The sequence below is a fragment of the Pelmatolapia mariae genome, linkage group LG18 (assembly GCF_036321145.2).
Source record: "Pelmatolapia mariae isolate MD_Pm_ZW linkage group LG18, Pm_UMD_F_2, whole genome shotgun sequence".
Taxonomy (NCBI): domain Eukaryota; kingdom Metazoa; phylum Chordata; class Actinopteri; order Cichliformes; family Cichlidae; genus Pelmatolapia; species Pelmatolapia mariae.
The window spans coordinates 17,236,474-17,253,378 of record NC_086243.1 but is presented as its reverse complement, the minus strand read 5'-3'; the positions used below and the strand labels follow the sequence as shown (position 1 = coordinate 17,253,378).

Genomic DNA, 16,905 nt, shown 5'->3' with positions numbered 1-16,905 from the left:
TTTGGGGTTTTTTTCTTATATAAAGATATCTCGGGGATTAAATGTGTTGTTGCAGGGGTTTTTTTTTTTACACTGACAGAAAAGGACCAGGTGTAAATGCACTGCATTGAGGTTATTTACATGTTAGGATCATTTTAGTGATTTGCAGCAGTTGCTCAGTCACTGATCATCTTCATTGCCACACCTGACTCCACCTCACCCTGTCCCTACCATGCTCCTCTGTATGCCCAGCTTCACTATACATCCAGGAGTTTTCTCTGCAGGCTTCCTCTTTTCCTCCTGCCTGGCATCTCCATATTCAGCATCCTTTGTCCAGTACATCCACTGCCCCTCCTCTGCACACATCCAGTGCATCCCAGTCTTGCTTCTCTAACTTTATCTCCAAACCATCCAACCTGAGTGGTCCTTTTCTTGAAGTAATTCCTTACTTTGACCATCCTGCTCACTCCCAATGAAAATCTCAGCATCTTCAGCTCAACCTCCCGTCGTTTTGTTATTTTCATTGCCTCCGAAACTTATACAATAGCAGGTCTCACTACCATTTTTTGTAAACCTCTTTCACGCTGCTATTCTTCTGTCACAAATCACCCCTGACATTCGTCTCCACCCACTCCACCCTGCCTCCACCTCTCTTGTGCACTGTCCGTTGCTTATGCTGACTTGAATTTATTTAGTTTTCTGTTTGATAAACTTTTAAAGCTTATATACTTCTTGGCTTCCCTGTAAAAACACATAGTGTGTAAACAGCAGTCTTTAATTTCCACATGCTTACAGTGAAGCATCTTTCTATATCAAACGTTGCATGAGGTGTATAGGTACTATTGTTTTAGTGTCCATCCACATGGGTAGTTTAAGAACATGAGCACCGAGCCCTCCAAGTACCAATCAAATGCAGAGTGCACAGCACAGCAGAGTGTGTGTTTTGCCCGCTTACTCGTACCATCATGCCAAGATGCCACCTAGCACCATGTCTTCTATGTGTCAAGATGTTATTTAAACACAAAATGAAACATATAATTATGCTTTTAGCTATAATTAAACTCAGCTTTTTTTGTTCAAGCTCAAAGTTTATATAACATGTTTCTCATGGAGTATGAGTGGTTTAAAGATGTAGCAGGTTTTTTTTTATTTTTTACCAACAGTCAGATCCACAGGAGTGATTCAGTGATACCCAGTAAATGTGCAAGCACAGCACATACAATTAACTAAATTTGGTTGAAAGTTAACATGTGTTTTAGTGCCATCGAGATTGCATGCTAGCATAATGAGGGGGTTCCGGGCTCCGAGAGAAAGTGGGATCGCTACAAGATGACTGAAGACCCAAGAAGGAAAAATACCTCTCTTATAAATGTTTGTTTATTCAGTCGTTGTGACATAGTGGATCATTTAATGTGGACTCTGAACAATCTGAGAAGAACAACTCTTTGGCTTCCTTGATCACATGTCCATAAAGTCATAAACAGTCTGTGATCATAACAAAAGATTTTTATGAAAGTCTCTACAGCTGATGAATAGAAACATATCTAGAAGTCAGCATAGCTTATCACTCATTATTTGCCTAATTGCTAGTATGTTTGAAGCTTTGGTTGAACTAAACACAGAACACACATCCACTCTGACCACTTTCTTCAAACTGAGCATCAGAATGGGGAGGGAGGGCGATTTAATTGTGAGCATGGCATGGTTACTGCTGATCCACTGGGATTTTCCTGCAGAACTGCAGTTCTCTGAGCAAAAGTGTATTGTTGATATCACAGGAAAATAATTAGACTGCTTGTAGTTGGTAAGAAATCAACAGTAACTCAAGAAACAATTTGTTATGACTAAGCAGAAAAGCATCTCTTAATGCACAACATCCCCAAACTTGTAGCAGATGGGCTACAGCAGCAGAAGACCACACCGGGTCCTGTCAGAATTGAGCAGGAAACTGGGGCTACAGTTCACACAGGCTCACCAAAATTTGACAATAGAAGACATAAAAAAAATTTTGTCTGACGAGTCTTAATTTTTGCTACGTTTGGATGGTAGGGTCCAAATTTGGCCAAAGCATGAAGCATAGTAAATGAACTGGTTCTTATACGGCGCATTTCTACTCTACCTCAGCACTCAAAGCAACATGCCTCATTCACCAGTTCACACTCTTTCTTACGAGCACTTTTTCTAGGCTTAACTGCTTTCTGGCTAACATTTACACTCCAATGGATGCATCATAGAGCAACTTGGGGGTAGAGTATCTTGCCCAGGTATATTTGGCATGTAGAATGGCTCAAAACAGGTATCAAACAAACAACCTCCTGAGCTACAGTCACAGCACTCCATCCTGCCATCTATTCTAATGGGCACACTTGAGGCCCCTTAGTACCTCATATCATTTAAACATCACAGCCTCCACGAGTATTGTTTGCAGATCATGTCCCTTTATGATAACAGTGTAGCCATCTTCTGAAATCTACTTTCAGCAGGATAATGCTCCACATCACAAACTTTAAATAATCTCAAATTGGTTTTTCAACCATGAAAATCACCTCCACAGTCACCAGATCTCAAGAAAAAAAAAGCACCTTTTGGATGTGGTGTTGGCATCATGCCAATACAGAGAAAAGTCCGAGGAATGTTTCACGGACCTTTATGGGATCCAACTCAGTGCTAGCAACATGCAACAAATGAGATGGCCAGTGAGTGTAAATGTGCACTATATGCTTACTATGGGTAACACGAATTAGCTAAATAAACATAACCACCAATGACTGGGAAGTTAAAGATGGTTTTTTCCTATTTCCAGCTTTAATTAAACGAAAAGAAAGTGCAATTATTGAAAACACAAACAAATTGCTAACATGTAAAATAGTTTATTTTTGTAAATGTTTCTAAATTCAATTCCACAAACTCCAAACCTCATACTCTGTACACTTCAAAAGGCAATTCAAAAAAAAGAAAGAAACAACGGGAAAAAAAAGAAACGAAAAAGGAAAAAAATAAAAACAAAAAGAAAAGAAATGACTACTTTACACGACCAAGAAAATGTAGCACAAACACACTGGCAGGATGATGTATTGTACAAGAGAAGAAAAAATATCCAAGAAACAATTTTGTTACAACCATTCATTGAGAAAAATATATACAATTGAGTCTTCGGAAAGTTAAAAAAATACATGCCATATACATTACAAGTTCTAAGACTGTCTCCAAAATTTTACAGTCAACTTGAAATTGTGCACGCAAAAACTCCTCTGCTTCTAGCATGTGACTTGTGAAGTGTCAGTATAAGAAATATTTCTGATTATAAGCAGGATGCCATCTCTTTCCAAAAAACACGAAACAAAAACGAAAGGCAGAACAACCTACAGTTCTCCATAGAATTCTTTCTGTCGCGCAATGGTTCGTCTAAGTCACAACATTATTAGACGTTCGCACCTTATTTGTGTTAAAAGTAAAGTTTAAAAAACAACAACAACAACAACAACAAAAAAAAACAGGTTAACACATGTTGCTGTTTCCATTTGTGATAAAAAGTTAAAAAGCAGTTTTTTTGGGTTTTAAAACCTAATTCACAGTTCTTTAAAATCAAACCTGATTAACAGCAAACAGATCACAATGATCTTTTACTATCTGAAGAGTCTCTTTTTTTTGATTCTGTAACCGATTACTTGTTACGTTAGTCAACAAAAATATTTCTTTTTTTTGAGAGTGGTCAAAGTAAGTGTAAGTCACAAAACACTACGCTACAATACCGTACTTTTAATACAACAAAAATACTTTGTGAATTATTGTGGTTATATTACAAATTCTGTACAGAATAATCATAATATATACTCTCAAACTGAAATAACGTCCATCTTAAATAAATTTCAATGACAAACAGAACAAAAACAATTTTTAAAAACACCCAAACATCGAGAAGGTTAAGGTAGTATTTGGTCGGTTATTCCTATAGTTTTTTTTGTTGTTTTTTTTATGTACATTTATACAAAAGTAACAGCATGTCTTCTTCAATCTTCAAAAACAATAGCAATCTAGCCTTCTTTTAACTCGATCTCATTTTGAGAATAAAATTCATTCACTCAGTAATAAATACAAAACCTCTCGAATTCCACACAAATCACATGACAGAGACCTATGATAAAACTGACTCATGGAATCAAGTATTTAAAAGCTTGTGTGTGTGTGTGGGTGTGTGTATGGGTTTTTTTTGTTTATTTTTTTTATTTTTAGTGCAAGTTAATATTCCCTTCGCGGTATTCATTGCTGTACATTCCTCATTCAGTGATGTCTACATTTAGTCAAACGGTATACATTAACAGTATGAACAAAAGGGCCTGCCCTTAGTAAGCAATAAGGCCGCACCCCACACAGTGCTTTCTCATTCGCTGGTGGATTCCGCACCCCATGTACACCAAACAAACACACGGATACATACAGACGGAGGCGTCAACAGAGCCCCTCACATATGGCACGAGTCATTTCCTGCTACTGTGTTATATTTCCCTTCCTCCGCCTATTTTTAATTCCACGTTGTTGACGAACCAACACCGATTCATTTATTTCTCCAAGGGCTCAGGCCTTCTGCTCATTCGTAAAATGACTTTAGTGTGAAGTCTCTTATTTATTCTGTGCAGAGATCACAGCATCCTCCACACGCTATGGCAAGGAATGCGTTTGGGTTCGTCGTTTCCGTTTTGCTCAGTTAATCCACTTCCTGCATTCAGGAGCTCCACAGTGGCAAGCAATCTTGTGCTGGCCCTCGACGCTGTCAAACTGGTAGTTGAAACACAGCTGCAGAAAACAAACACGGGAGAAACGTCCATGGCTATATCGCAACTGCATCATTTACACCCACATATGCATGCAAATGAACAGGGATAAATTCTAATTACAGAAAAAAAAATTATATATATATATATAATCTATATGTGTATACCAACCTCCTCTCCTTTTTCAATTCTGCGAATGCAGCTGATGATGATTTTGTAACCCCTCTCAAATGTTACCACCTCAGCAACACAGTTAGGGGCACAAGAATGATTGATATATCTGAAAAAGAAGCACGAGTCACGCGTCAAACAGCGTTTAGAGCATTACTGTAACATAGCCGACCACATTTAAATGATTGCAAATTCTATTTGCAACTAAAGGCTCATTTGCTGCCTCTGTGAGCTGATTCAGACATGCAGCGGCAGACAGTGATAAGATGAAAATGTCAACATTTAAAAAAACAAAACAATTATGACATTCAAAAGAAACTAGCTTTGTTTCCAACTTGTGAGTATGTGTTTGGTCATCATGGCAAAATAAGGCGCGAAGGCAGTTTAGAGTACCTTACAGGGGTTTTCATATCTGTGGATAGATTTTGTCAGTGACAGTATCAAGAACTCATAACAAAGTAGTACTGACTACTGAGTGCTCATCTTTCAGAACCTATGAAGAAGGGCATGAACCTGTTCCAACATAGTCTCTAGTTCCGGTTCCATGTATGTTTGGGCCCTTTTGACAATACAATTGAACTGCCATCACTTTGACAACAAAATCCAAAAAAGGCCAACATCTACAGCAGCAACGAAAAAACCCCCTGATGCTCATTTGCAATATGTACCAGTTTGCAGACAAGCCTCCCACACACAAAAGCAGAGTCTGTGCCACTTTACTGGAAGATTATATCGGTAAGACAGATATGGAGAGGCTACTTTTAAGACGTTGAGGCGTGCACTCCACAAGACCTTTGTTCCATCTTAGCAGCCCATCAGTTAAGTCCTGTAAGAAGTGAGGCTGGCCATCCATAAATCTAACTACTTCTTTTTCCTTCCTCAAAAATCCCACAGATGCTCAAACAGACTTGAGATTTCAGGGACTTTGAAGCCGAGTTAACACCCTTGCCTCCTTTGGCAGTGGATAGTGGTCAGTATGAAAACCCTGTGCAGCGCTGTGCATTCTGATAACTTTCTACCATAACCAGTTTTCAGGAAATTGTGCTGGAGGTGCTCTTCTGTGGGATCACAGAGCCACCCTTTACTCCCACACATCAATGTGCTTTAGGTCCTCATCACTTGTGCTAACCACTGGAAACAGGTAACACCCCACCGGACATGCTGTTCTGGAGGTGCCCTGACCCAGTCATCTAGTCATAACAATGTGGCTCTTGTCAAAGTCGCTCAGATCAACAGGCTTGCTCATTTTTCCCTGCTTTAACTTCAAGAGCTCACTCTTCACTTGCAGCCTCTTGTAACCACCCCCTTGACAGATACCAGTGCACTGAGATCATCAGGGTTACTCACTTCACCCGCAAGGGGTTTTAATGTTGTGGCTCATCGGTGTGCTACACTGAATGACATTTGTTGCAGTAAGTGAGTATGAAAGAAATGCTACACTGTCATAAATACATTTATGAAAATGCTCAAACAGTTCGTGGAAGCTCAGAGTACCTTGCGATCCCTCCATTTAGTGTGGCATCAACAACATGTTCGCTGTCGATGCGGAACATGAACACTGCCCGGTTCTACAAGGAAGAGAAGAAATGCTCTTAGCTTTTGGAAAAGATCATTTTAAAGAAACACAATTTCTGCTAACAATGTTGCAGCACAGATATTTACCTTAGACCTATAGATTTTCTCCTTCCTGATGGCGACCTCATTTCGGAGGATGGTTCCATTGTACTCAATCACCATTGTCTGTTTTTCAATGTCTCTAGCAGCAAACAGCCCCAGGCCCTGTGAATATGTCACATAAGCAGGTTTTCATTTAGTCAACAGGAAATAGAAACCAAAAGCATCAGTCTCACTCTGACAGTTTAAAAGGAATTTAAATCTGGTCGACTCACCTGGATGCGGGAGCGGCCCAGATAGACGTTGGCTCGCCACTCACTCTTCATCCAGCGGTACTGGGAGGACCTGGGGTGCACCACCGGAGGCTTATTATGGGGGGCGCCACCTTCTCCTTGGGCGACATTCTGGTTAGACCTGGCACTGCTGCTGGATACAGCCTGTGGCTGAGGCCTTTATTTTTAGAAGGGAGGTGGAGAAGGAGAACATTTTATTAACTTTGACTTATTTACTTTAAGACAGAACGTTCCCAGGAAGCTAATTTAATGTCTACTTCAAACAAAGTTACCTTATCACCACTGAGGTGTAGGGAGAGCTTGCTCTTGGCTGAGCGCGGGCACAACCAGCTGGATTGAACATGAGAGGCAACTCCACAAGAGGGTTGCGTCCGTAACGGAACGAGTACCTGTCACAAGCCTCCACTCCTGGGAGCTGAAACCAGATGAAAAGCATTATTTAGAGATTTGTTGATGTTTATAAATTCTTGCAGCTGATGAAATCCTCCAAAGTAGGTACAAACCGATTCTGTGATCTTGGCAACTGCAGGAACTGTGAGCCCAAACAGATCCTCTCCTTTCAGGTAAACAGGAAAGAGTTTCAGAGTGCCTGACTCAGCTCTCTTCTCAGCAACTGGGCCTAGCACCTTATCCCAAACTCCTAATGACAAGAGCAGAGACAAGAACAGAAACTGGTTAAAACTGTTTCATCAGCCACAAAAAGACACACTAGTATTTGTTTTTCCTGAGGGCAAACCTTTAGCAGAGGTGTCAGTCAGGACCATGTCTTGGTAGCCTTGTTCGATGACTCTGATGGTAAACTCTGGTATCCCGTCTCTCTCTTCAACTGAACAGATGTAGCGACAGCGGCGATTGCCATGGCGCATGCTCCAGTAAATGCGGCAAGCTTCATAGCCAACTGGAAAGATGGCTGTTGAGGAATGGAAGGACGCCATCTGTAGCGGTGTGAGCTGGCCGATCGCATGCAACACCAGACTGCCTACCCGAAAGGTATAACCTAACTCGGGCTGCTGCACAGCCGTGGCAATTTGACGCACTTCGTCTCTCTGGACATAAACACGCCGGAACACAGCAAAGCATCGCAGCTCGTGCTCCAGAGCTTGTCCCGCTGTTCCCCGGGGCCTGTGGGCATGGCAGAGCATGGTCTTATCCTTGAAGAAGGTGCACTGAGCATGCAGGGCACAGGTGAAATGGTAGACATTGGTGCAGCGCAGGCGGTGGCAGCCGCTGGTGGCTCCGGTCTGCTGACAGTAGGCGCATCGTATAGTTTGACCACGCCGCAGCGCAAGCTCCACGTTGATGAGGGCGCCAGCTTGAGTCTCGTACACCTCAGTCGACCAAAGGGCACAGTTGAGATGAACCCACACATCGAGATCTAGATTGAGCAGCCTGGCAGGACCATCAGTCATTCCATCTCCAAACTGATGGCAGAAACAGCAGCGTCTCTGGTCCTTGAGTGACACTGGAGGGCGCAGGGAGGCTCCAAGCTTCTTCAGGAGCTCATCAATCTTATCCTCATCCGGGAGCTGCGAATTCCCTCTTGGCACCACCACCTGGACAGTCCATTTCCTCCATCGGAGTCCTTTCTGTCTCTTTCCCTGGTGCCAGCCGTCGTGGGACCTTGGCCTGGACTTCAGCTTCACTGTCACTTTGAGGGCATCGGATTTTGCATCAGTCTTGGGTGTCTCACCTGCTGAAGGGAAGGGGATGGGAGGTGTAGAGGGGGGTGACTGCTTTGGCTGAAGCTGGGCCAGACAATGGACATCCAGCGAGGACATGTTGTTACTGTACTGGTGCTGAGTTTTAGAAAGGCTCTCCGTTTGCTCAGAGGCTGGGAGGAGGGACACAGACTCCTGGGAAGATGACAAGGGGGAAAAAAATGTCAAACGCTTTTTTAAGACTCAGATTTCTCAGAGATGTGCATGGGTTACAGTGGTACAAACCTTAGTTTCTGTGGTTGATCTGGACTGCAGTGGTGGTGATGAACAGTAGAGAAGGAAGCAGTTGTGGCTGCAGAAGACCAAGTCGTCTTCAGATTTCAAACGGCCTTCAGATTCCTAACGAGAAGAAAATCAGTCCAAGTTTGAAGAAGCTGAATTAGGAATGAGGTGTAAGACAACATCTGACTAATGGAAGTCACTCAAGGCAAAGCGATGTTGAAAAATAAATTATGCAATATTTAAATAACCTAAACACTCTAAAGAGTGAAGTCACAGGGGATCCTTATTAACCTACTAACTGATCTGAAATCTATTTAACTCCATTAGGAAAGATTTACATAATCAGAGCATATGTTCAGTATTATTGCAGTGCTGTGCATATGAATATATTGATAAGTGTGGCCCTTCAGGCTGAAAGGAGTTTTAATACTTCATTTCCCCAACGTAAAAATCTGGTAAGCCAACCAATCACAGCTCATATAGTAATCTCAATATTATATGTATACATGACATTGAAATGATCCAAATTTCTGACAGTGGGACTCATTACACAAATCAAAGCTATAGTCATCTCCAAAATGCATAAAGTTAAAACAAAAATATAATTTCAACATCTCAAGCAACATTAGTGCAAATTTGCATTTTGTACAATTTCACAGCTGTAAAAAGGAAAGGAGCTAAAATTCGAGTTCTCGGATAACTTTACCAAAAATTCACATTTTAACTAGCTCATCTGGGCTTTGGCTTGGACACAGTCATCATTATAAAAGGTTATGTGATGCATAAATGAAAGCTTTAACTAACTGCTAAGTTCACAGACTGATGAGTCATGCTTTTGGCTTTTATTGACAGCGGCATGCAGAATAATTTGCAGGAAGGGGCAGATTTACTTAAAGAACAGCAAAGTCTGCACGTATACATCGAACGTTATTTTAAAAAAAAATTAAGATCAACCGAAGGAAGCATCTACTGCAGGACTCATTATTCACAATGATTACTACCTTAAGAGGTTCAAGCTGTAAAGACAGAACAAGAACAAGTTTGAATCTGAAGACTCTTAGACTCTGTTTCACAAGGTGATAATTGAGAAACTGTGGCACCACAGATGCTGACCTGCAGAGTGTCTAATTTAAAAAAATAAATAAATTACTAAATATAGAAAAGTAATCTTTGTTAAAATATTAAAGCCATGTGTCATCTTTGACTTAATGCCTTTTGGAAATCAGCTCATCTTTTACTTGTGACAGAAATTTTGCTCAGGGGCAAAACTGTCACATGGCACTATATTAAAATATGGTGTACTTTAGTAAACGCCGTTAGATATCCAAGCCTTTTTGTTCATGAGAGCTGCTGACGATCAGAAGCAATTTATTATCTGTGGCCTTGATCTCTGAGTAAGGAATGGAGAAGCACTACATCCTCAGTACATTCAGGCTTCCCGTAAAGGTTATAATTTCAACTTTTAGCCTTTATTTGACAGGTGGTGTGCACAGTTAATATATACATGACTGTGCAGCCAATGCATCTGGTACCTTCATGTGAACAGGGAGGTCTTTGATGGCTTTCTGCACTCCATTTCCCAGAACCACCACCTTACAGTGGCAGCACCACTGGGGTTTACATCCAGAGCTGCCAGGGATCTTGTGATCAGGTCCTCGAGCTCCAGCATTGCCTGATGTAACAGAAAAGTGATACAAAATTAGATCCATTTTTAACATCTCTGACAGTAACCTACAGATGATTGAATCTTTAATTGGACTAAACAAACTTTAGCAAACAAAATAAAGCAGCCTTTATAGAATTGGACTGTAGGCTACCTTCAGCCTCAGATAAATAATGGTACACTCGAAAAACTGTTAAAAAACATAAGCGCTCCTCTGGATGTTTAAAGGGAAGTGATTAGGTATCGAAAGAGTATTGCTGAATTGTGCTTTTTCATGGGGAGTGATTATATTTAGCTTAAATCAAACATGACATTTCAATTACAGGCTGTATTACTGCACCGGGTGGAATCAGAGATGCTCTTGTTTAATTTAGTTTTATTCCCTACCTGGGCTGTTGGGATGGAAACGGAAATGATGTGCCTGATGCTGCATCATTCCCTGTGGTCCACTGGCTCTGATCATTTGTCCCGGCCGTCCATGCAGTCCTCCACTGTCTCCTTGTCCATTGAAAAGCATGGGAGGCCGTGGCTCCATGCCATGTGGGCCCACCCTTTGACCACTGACCATAGATAGGGGCCCCCTGTCTGGGGTGCTGCTGACCTCATAACTGCTGGGGATCTTCACACACAAGAGGTCTGAAATGGCTGCCACCACACCTGTAATATTCTGAAAAATAAATAAAACAAATAAATAGAAGTTTAGGGCAATGCAAGTTGTCCTCTAAATTTGTCCACCATAGTCACCCAAGTGCTCCAAGTAAAAAGGCACTTAAAGCTGTTAAATGTTGACTTCTGTATTACTCCTCTGATTTAATATTAAGAAGTGAATCTCTTAGGAACTAAAATGCCCTTATCAGCTGATTTAAAAGTAGTTTACTTTCTCATGTAAAATGAAATCTGCCAATAAACTAGGATAGCTAAGTTAATATGCAGCTTTAAATATCTTGCACATGCAAGAATTAACAATTAACTTGAATAATCCTAAAATAATGTGTGTAGAAAAATTAAGCTATTTAAAAACTCTGTAATTTCTCAGAATTAGACTCTAATTAATAAAAACAAGCATCCTCCTTAAAACAAACCCTTGCAATAATTATCTTTCTCTTACTGTGTGGCCAGATTATGCACATGTCTGATATGACATAGAATGAGAGAACTGGGAAAAAAATTACTGTATTTTTCTGACCATAAGGCGCACCGGATTATAAGGCGCACTGTCGATGAATGGGTCTGTTTTCATACATAAGGCGCACCGGATTATAAGGCGCATTAAGCAAAACAAGCATTAGATTTCATCCTCCAGCTTCACTGTTTATGTTATGCTAACATAGCAGTGTCGCTAGCGATCACGTAGCACATCATTATATACCAGCTAGCCCAATTTCAGTAACCCTACAAACGTCACTGCTGTTTAGTTTTCTGTCTTCATTTATGTTGGAAGTGATAGCAGTTTATTTAGAAATAAACTGCTGTCACAAATTGCTGTCACTGTCACTGACAGCAATTTATTCAGAAATCTCTCTTTCAGAACATGCTATATCATGTTTAGGTGGAAACTAGCAAGCTAACTTCCTGCTAACTTCTAACTCTAAATTTAATAAATTCTGTTTTCATGGATGCCTGGATGTTAAACTTAATTGTTACACCTGGAAAAGCAGCAACACTGATCATTTTATTACAGATGAAAGAATTTAGACAGTTTTTAACTCTCAGTGATGCTGCAGTGTTCGTTTGAATTTGGGACCTGAAGCGGACGGAGTTTTGGACCCAGAATACTCTGCGAGGCTCCTGACTACGGTAGCCGTAATGCTCCGGCAATCGATCAAGTCGTGCGCCTTCGTAGCTTAGCAAAGTTGTACTAAAACATTTTTTGACAGATTTTTGAGCACCGGTTCGAGGTCAGTAAGCACAACCAGAAATCATACATAAGGCGCACCAGATTATAAGGCGCACTGTCGATTTTTGAGATAATTAAAGGATTTTAAATGCGCCTTATAGTGCCGAAAATACGGTATGTCAGATTTTTGTCTAACCTCAGTAAATGTAAAGTATTGTTACCTCAGCTGCAGCTGGTCTCAGAGTGATAGCGACAGAAACCATCCCTTGTTTGGAATCATTAGACATGGAGCCAAAGGGGGAGCCAAAGAACATTGAAGAAGGCTCAGTCTTGACATCCTGCAGTTTGATCTGGGTCCCTAATGAATTGAAAAAGCAAACCACTCTCAAAAACTGCTGCACTGTTCAAATTTGATCATACAAAGGCATAGACAGCCATCTTCCACATACTTTTATGCAAAGTGTAAAGGATTCTTATGCATATACATTCTGCACATGCACACTAAAAACATAATGGAAAGCCAGAAAAGGAGCACCATAGTTAAGTGTGTGCAACATCTCATTTGTGGAAGATGCAAAGCTGGTGTGTTTGTGTAAAGTCATCACATTGCTAAATTTTGGACTTTATGCTGAGAATGCTGACCCCTGCAGACCTGGAAAGATGATCACATTTACATCAAATGGACCCTCGAGGATACACTAATGTGAAAACCATGAATTTACTTTTTAGTGGAGCTTTGTGTATATACTGCATAAAATAAATAACTAAATAAAACAGATATATGCGTTTACCTTTCCCATCAGGTGCAGGAAGCATGGGGAGGACAGGAGACAGGCAAGGGGATGGCGGCTCTTCCTTTACCAGAGACAAGTCTGGGTAACGGCTGATCTCCATGCCAACCACGCTCTCGGGAGATGAAGATGGAACAAAGCTGTCAGGTGTGTCCCTCTCCTTGCAAGGCTCCTGTCCTCGATTACTACAACAAGGAAAATAAATAAATAAATGAGCAACTCTGTTAAAACACTGCAGCCCAAATAAATCATGAACTACTATTTTTTATCCGTTACCTGAGCTCTTCCTGGTTGTTGTGAGGAGGTGTGGGAAGAGAAGCTGGAACATCCACAGTTTTGGGTCCCTGAGCGATGGCCCGAGCTAGCAGATCTTCCTCACTCCTAAATGGAACATGCAGCGGCTTTGGGACCAGGCCCTTGGAGACTGCAACAGGAAAACAAGGTTAATATGTATGAATGCCTCCTTCCATTTTCTGCTCCCATTTTAAGATTATGGAAACACAATCGGTCAGCCCATCTTGGACCTTTATGAGTGCTTACCCATAGCAGCGGCTTTGCTGGCCAGCTCTTCGGTTGTGGCAAAACCGTTGATCATTTTCTGTCGGTTCACAGGTGGTGGAGTGGGAGGAAGAGATGCCGGCGGGGTCGGTGGATTGCTCAAGTTACTCTGCTGTAGAAGTCAAGTGCAATGCAATGTCAGGCACACAGTGCCACAGACACACTTAACACACACCCACCCTTTGTTTATCCGGTATCCCCTTAGTGAAGCAGTAAGATCTCACCTTGTAGGTCAGCTGGGAATAATAATCAGAAACTCCATCTAGTGAGGCGCTGCCAAAAGTACCAGACAAAAGGTTCTCTCCATTGAGCTGGCCACTGCCGTAGGGAGCAAAATGGGCAAAGTTGACCCCAATCAGAGGCTCCATGAGAGGCAGCAGAGAGAGCTGCTGTGTTAGCAGAGACAATCAGACCGGTGGAAGGTTAGAAGAGAAGTCAGACCAGATATATTCTTGCACAAACCATCCCGACCACAATCACTGAAATGTGCTCAAGTATTTTAAGTTCAAATGAATCTTACATTCTGCCTTCAGACTACAGCCTTTCAAGCTAACAACACACAGCACCCATCAATTGGAAGAGGAGCAGGTACAACAACAACAACAACAAAAAAAAATGTATTATATAAAAAACAACTTACTTGTTTGATTTGGGTCATTACAGAGTCTGGTCCAGTGTGCATCAGTTGCCTTTCATCTCCTTCCTTTTTCCTCTTCTTGTAGCGAGAAACAGGTTTTTCTCCTGCTTTTGGTGCTCTCTTGTTTCTCCCTTTCTTCTTCTGCTCGGGGAGCAGAGGTCCAGGAAAGTCAGGGGTGCCATCTGAGTATGCCTGGAGGTGAGACAGAAAAAAACAAAAACAAACAAAACATGAGTAAACTTAAAATTACTTGAGCAGCATAATGACTTCAAGTTAGATGTTTTCAAACACATAACTATGACTCATTCATATTCTGACAGCTATGATTCATTCTAATTTAGCTATGATGACCCTCCCATCTGAATCACTCTGAATCACTTAGCCTGCAAATGACTCACTATGCTGATCACCCCCTCGGCACTCTGTAACTATATGACTAACACAAAAACTGACCCCACTGCTGTCCATGGAGCTTTGCCTCAGTAAGGTTTTGCAGTCAGTGGTTTCCTCCTCCTCTGACCGCAGGCTTTCCTCTGATCTCTGCTGAGACAATCCAGGTGGAGGTGTGCTCTTGTTCTTCAGAAGGTGCTTCAATAGTTCATTACCAGCTTCTCCTTTGTTTGGACTCTGCCCAGCAGGGAACGGAGACACGCTCCCTTTGTTACCCTCTTCTTTCACAGAGCTCATTTCTGGGCCAATGGAACCTTCTTTTGGTCCGTGACACTCACTAGCATCAGTCTGCTCCAGCTTTATGTTGTTGAGGATTCTGTCATGTTCCTGAGCCTGCGCCTGGGCCCTCGCTGCTTCTGATGACAGAGCAGGTTGTCCAGATTGCCCACCAGAAAGTTGCCGCTCAAGCTCTGAGTGACTGGGGGTGGAAGATCCCAGTAAAGGGGACCTGGACAAGTCCTGATCTCCAAAGAGATGGGGATTTCTGGTTGGAGTAGAGGAAGTGTCTGAGACACATGGTGTGAGAGGGGCTGTAAGGTCTGAGTGGGGAGTGGAAGGTGTCTTGACTGAATCTGCATCATCATCTTTCTTCTTTTTGCGGTTCCTCTTCTTTTTCCCTTTCTCATCTGGGATGATGTTGGAATAAAGCTGAATCAGAGACTGACCTGAGCCTGGAAAGTTGGACGGTAAAGGTGTTGACGAGTCACCCCCAAATGGTGGACCCTCACCTGGCATTGGAAGCATTCCTGGTCCACTGAACTGACGAGGCCTGGGCTGACCTTGAGGAAAGTTTGGTCCTTGCAGAGCAACATTATCAGGCCCCATCTCTGGTGGCATCAAGCCATTGCCCATCATGGCTCTCCTCTCACCCTGTATAAATGTTCCAGCCGCTGAGCCCATACCAGGCTGCATGCCCTGCTGCTGAGGAAAAATTGGTCCAAGTTGTTGTTGATGTTGCAGAGGAGGCCTTTGTGGCTGCATGAAGTCTTGTGGCAGCTCTGCATTAAAAAATGGCATTTGAGAGAGTGGTGCCATGTTCCCATCTGATCCCATCATCCCTTGCTGCTCCATTTCCATGCGGTGTTTGAGTGCTCTTTGACGTTCGACTTCCTGCATGAGCTGCACCCGCTGTCTCTCCTGCTGCTCCCGGAGCCGTTCCCTCCGCTCGCGCTCCTGGAAGCCTTCACTGAATGGGTTGTTGTCATCAAACTTCACACCACCTGCCTGCATGGGTTTTATGGCACCTGGAGGAGCAGGTGGTGCTTGGGGCTCCAAAGGCATTTGAGAGTGCTGCGGTACATTACCCATTGGCATCTGAAGCGGTTGGGCTGAATTTCCCATAGGTACCTGGGGAGGCATTATATGTGGCATTCCTGGTCCTCCCATGGGCATAGAAGTACCGGGATGCCAGCCAGGTGGTGCGTTGGGCATACGTGGAGGTACATTTGGCTGGCTGGGATGAAGTGGCATCTGCATCATGGGATTTATAGGAGGCTGGACCATTGGTGGGCCACTGGGCACCATGCCAGTGGGGCCTGGCAACGGGTGCATCGCAGGCATCATAGGTGTCATATTGTTTTGCTGCTGTTTTACTCTGTACTCCTCGATCAGTTCAGCATGCTCCTTCTGCTGCTTGCGGATCTGAGACAAAGTCAAAAAAATAAGTTATTTTCTATAAATTCACAAAATAACTTTTAACAAAGTTCATATTTTAACTCAGCCAAGTGCACTTTTAGAGTCAAAGAGGGCTGCAGTGAAGACATAAGACTGTATGTTTTGGTGAAGAAAAAGCAAATGCCTGTGGTTTGTGTCCTATACCCATAGAGAGTTTGAGAAATCGCAACTAATATTTCATTCTAATTATGCCTGCTAAAATATAATATACAGCTAGAGATAATACCTTGCAATAGAAGACATCATATTTTTCAAAAATTAAGTGAAGGTAGTGAACATCAAAAACAAAAGGCAACAATTGTGTTTCTCTTAGATCACACATGTGTGAGTGTTTCTCTTTCAGAACATTGAACACTTCAAGTTTTTCCAAACTTATTCAGATCTTATTAAAGCATTACCCTGTGTTTTGCTCTAATATTTGGACAAACAGTTTGGATGCAGGAAATACTTTAAGTATTCAAACTCTGGTCACAGGATCAAAGAAAGGACAGTGCTCATGCCAGTCTCTGTGAGGAGTGGGGGTTTG

The 16,905-nt window shown here is 42.2% G+C and overlaps 1 protein-coding gene across 6 annotated transcripts in view; it reads right to left on the bottom strand.

The window, feature by feature from the left end:
- Positions 1 to 2,842: 2,842 nt before the first annotated feature.
- Positions 2,843 to 16,905, bottom strand: part of LOC134616715 (histone-lysine N-methyltransferase 2C-like) — an 85,461-nt gene continuing 71,398 nt past the window's right edge. For 5 of the 6 annotated variants that reach the window (XM_063461672.1, XM_063461675.1, XM_063461674.1 and 2 more), the window contains 18 exons: positions 14,709 to 16,346; positions 14,259 to 14,447; positions 13,843 to 14,007; positions 13,601 to 13,730; positions 13,337 to 13,484; positions 13,061 to 13,245; positions 12,491 to 12,627; positions 10,820 to 11,099; positions 10,302 to 10,441; positions 8,773 to 8,886; positions 7,566 to 8,682; positions 7,333 to 7,469; positions 7,102 to 7,244; positions 6,812 to 6,986; positions 6,585 to 6,701; positions 6,417 to 6,490; positions 4,923 to 5,031; positions 2,843 to 4,773 (listed from right to left, as the gene is read on the bottom strand). In XM_063461672.1, the coding sequence (XP_063317742.1) occupies positions 4,681 to 4,773; positions 4,923 to 5,031; positions 6,417 to 6,490; positions 6,585 to 6,701; positions 6,812 to 6,986; positions 7,102 to 7,244; positions 7,333 to 7,469; positions 7,566 to 8,682; positions 8,773 to 8,886; positions 10,302 to 10,441; positions 10,820 to 11,099; positions 12,491 to 12,627; positions 13,061 to 13,245; positions 13,337 to 13,484; positions 13,601 to 13,730; positions 13,843 to 14,007; positions 14,259 to 14,447; positions 14,709 to 16,346 (5,091 nt within the window). In that variant the 3' untranslated portion in view covers positions 2,843 to 4,680. The remainder of the gene's footprint in view (positions 4,774 to 4,922; positions 5,032 to 6,416; positions 6,491 to 6,584; positions 6,702 to 6,811; positions 6,987 to 7,101; positions 7,245 to 7,332; positions 7,470 to 7,565; positions 8,683 to 8,772; positions 8,887 to 10,301; positions 10,442 to 10,819; positions 11,100 to 12,490; positions 12,628 to 13,060; positions 13,246 to 13,336; positions 13,485 to 13,600; positions 13,731 to 13,842; positions 14,008 to 14,258; positions 14,448 to 14,708; positions 16,347 to 16,905) is intronic. The other variant, XM_063461673.1, reaches the window with a different exon arrangement.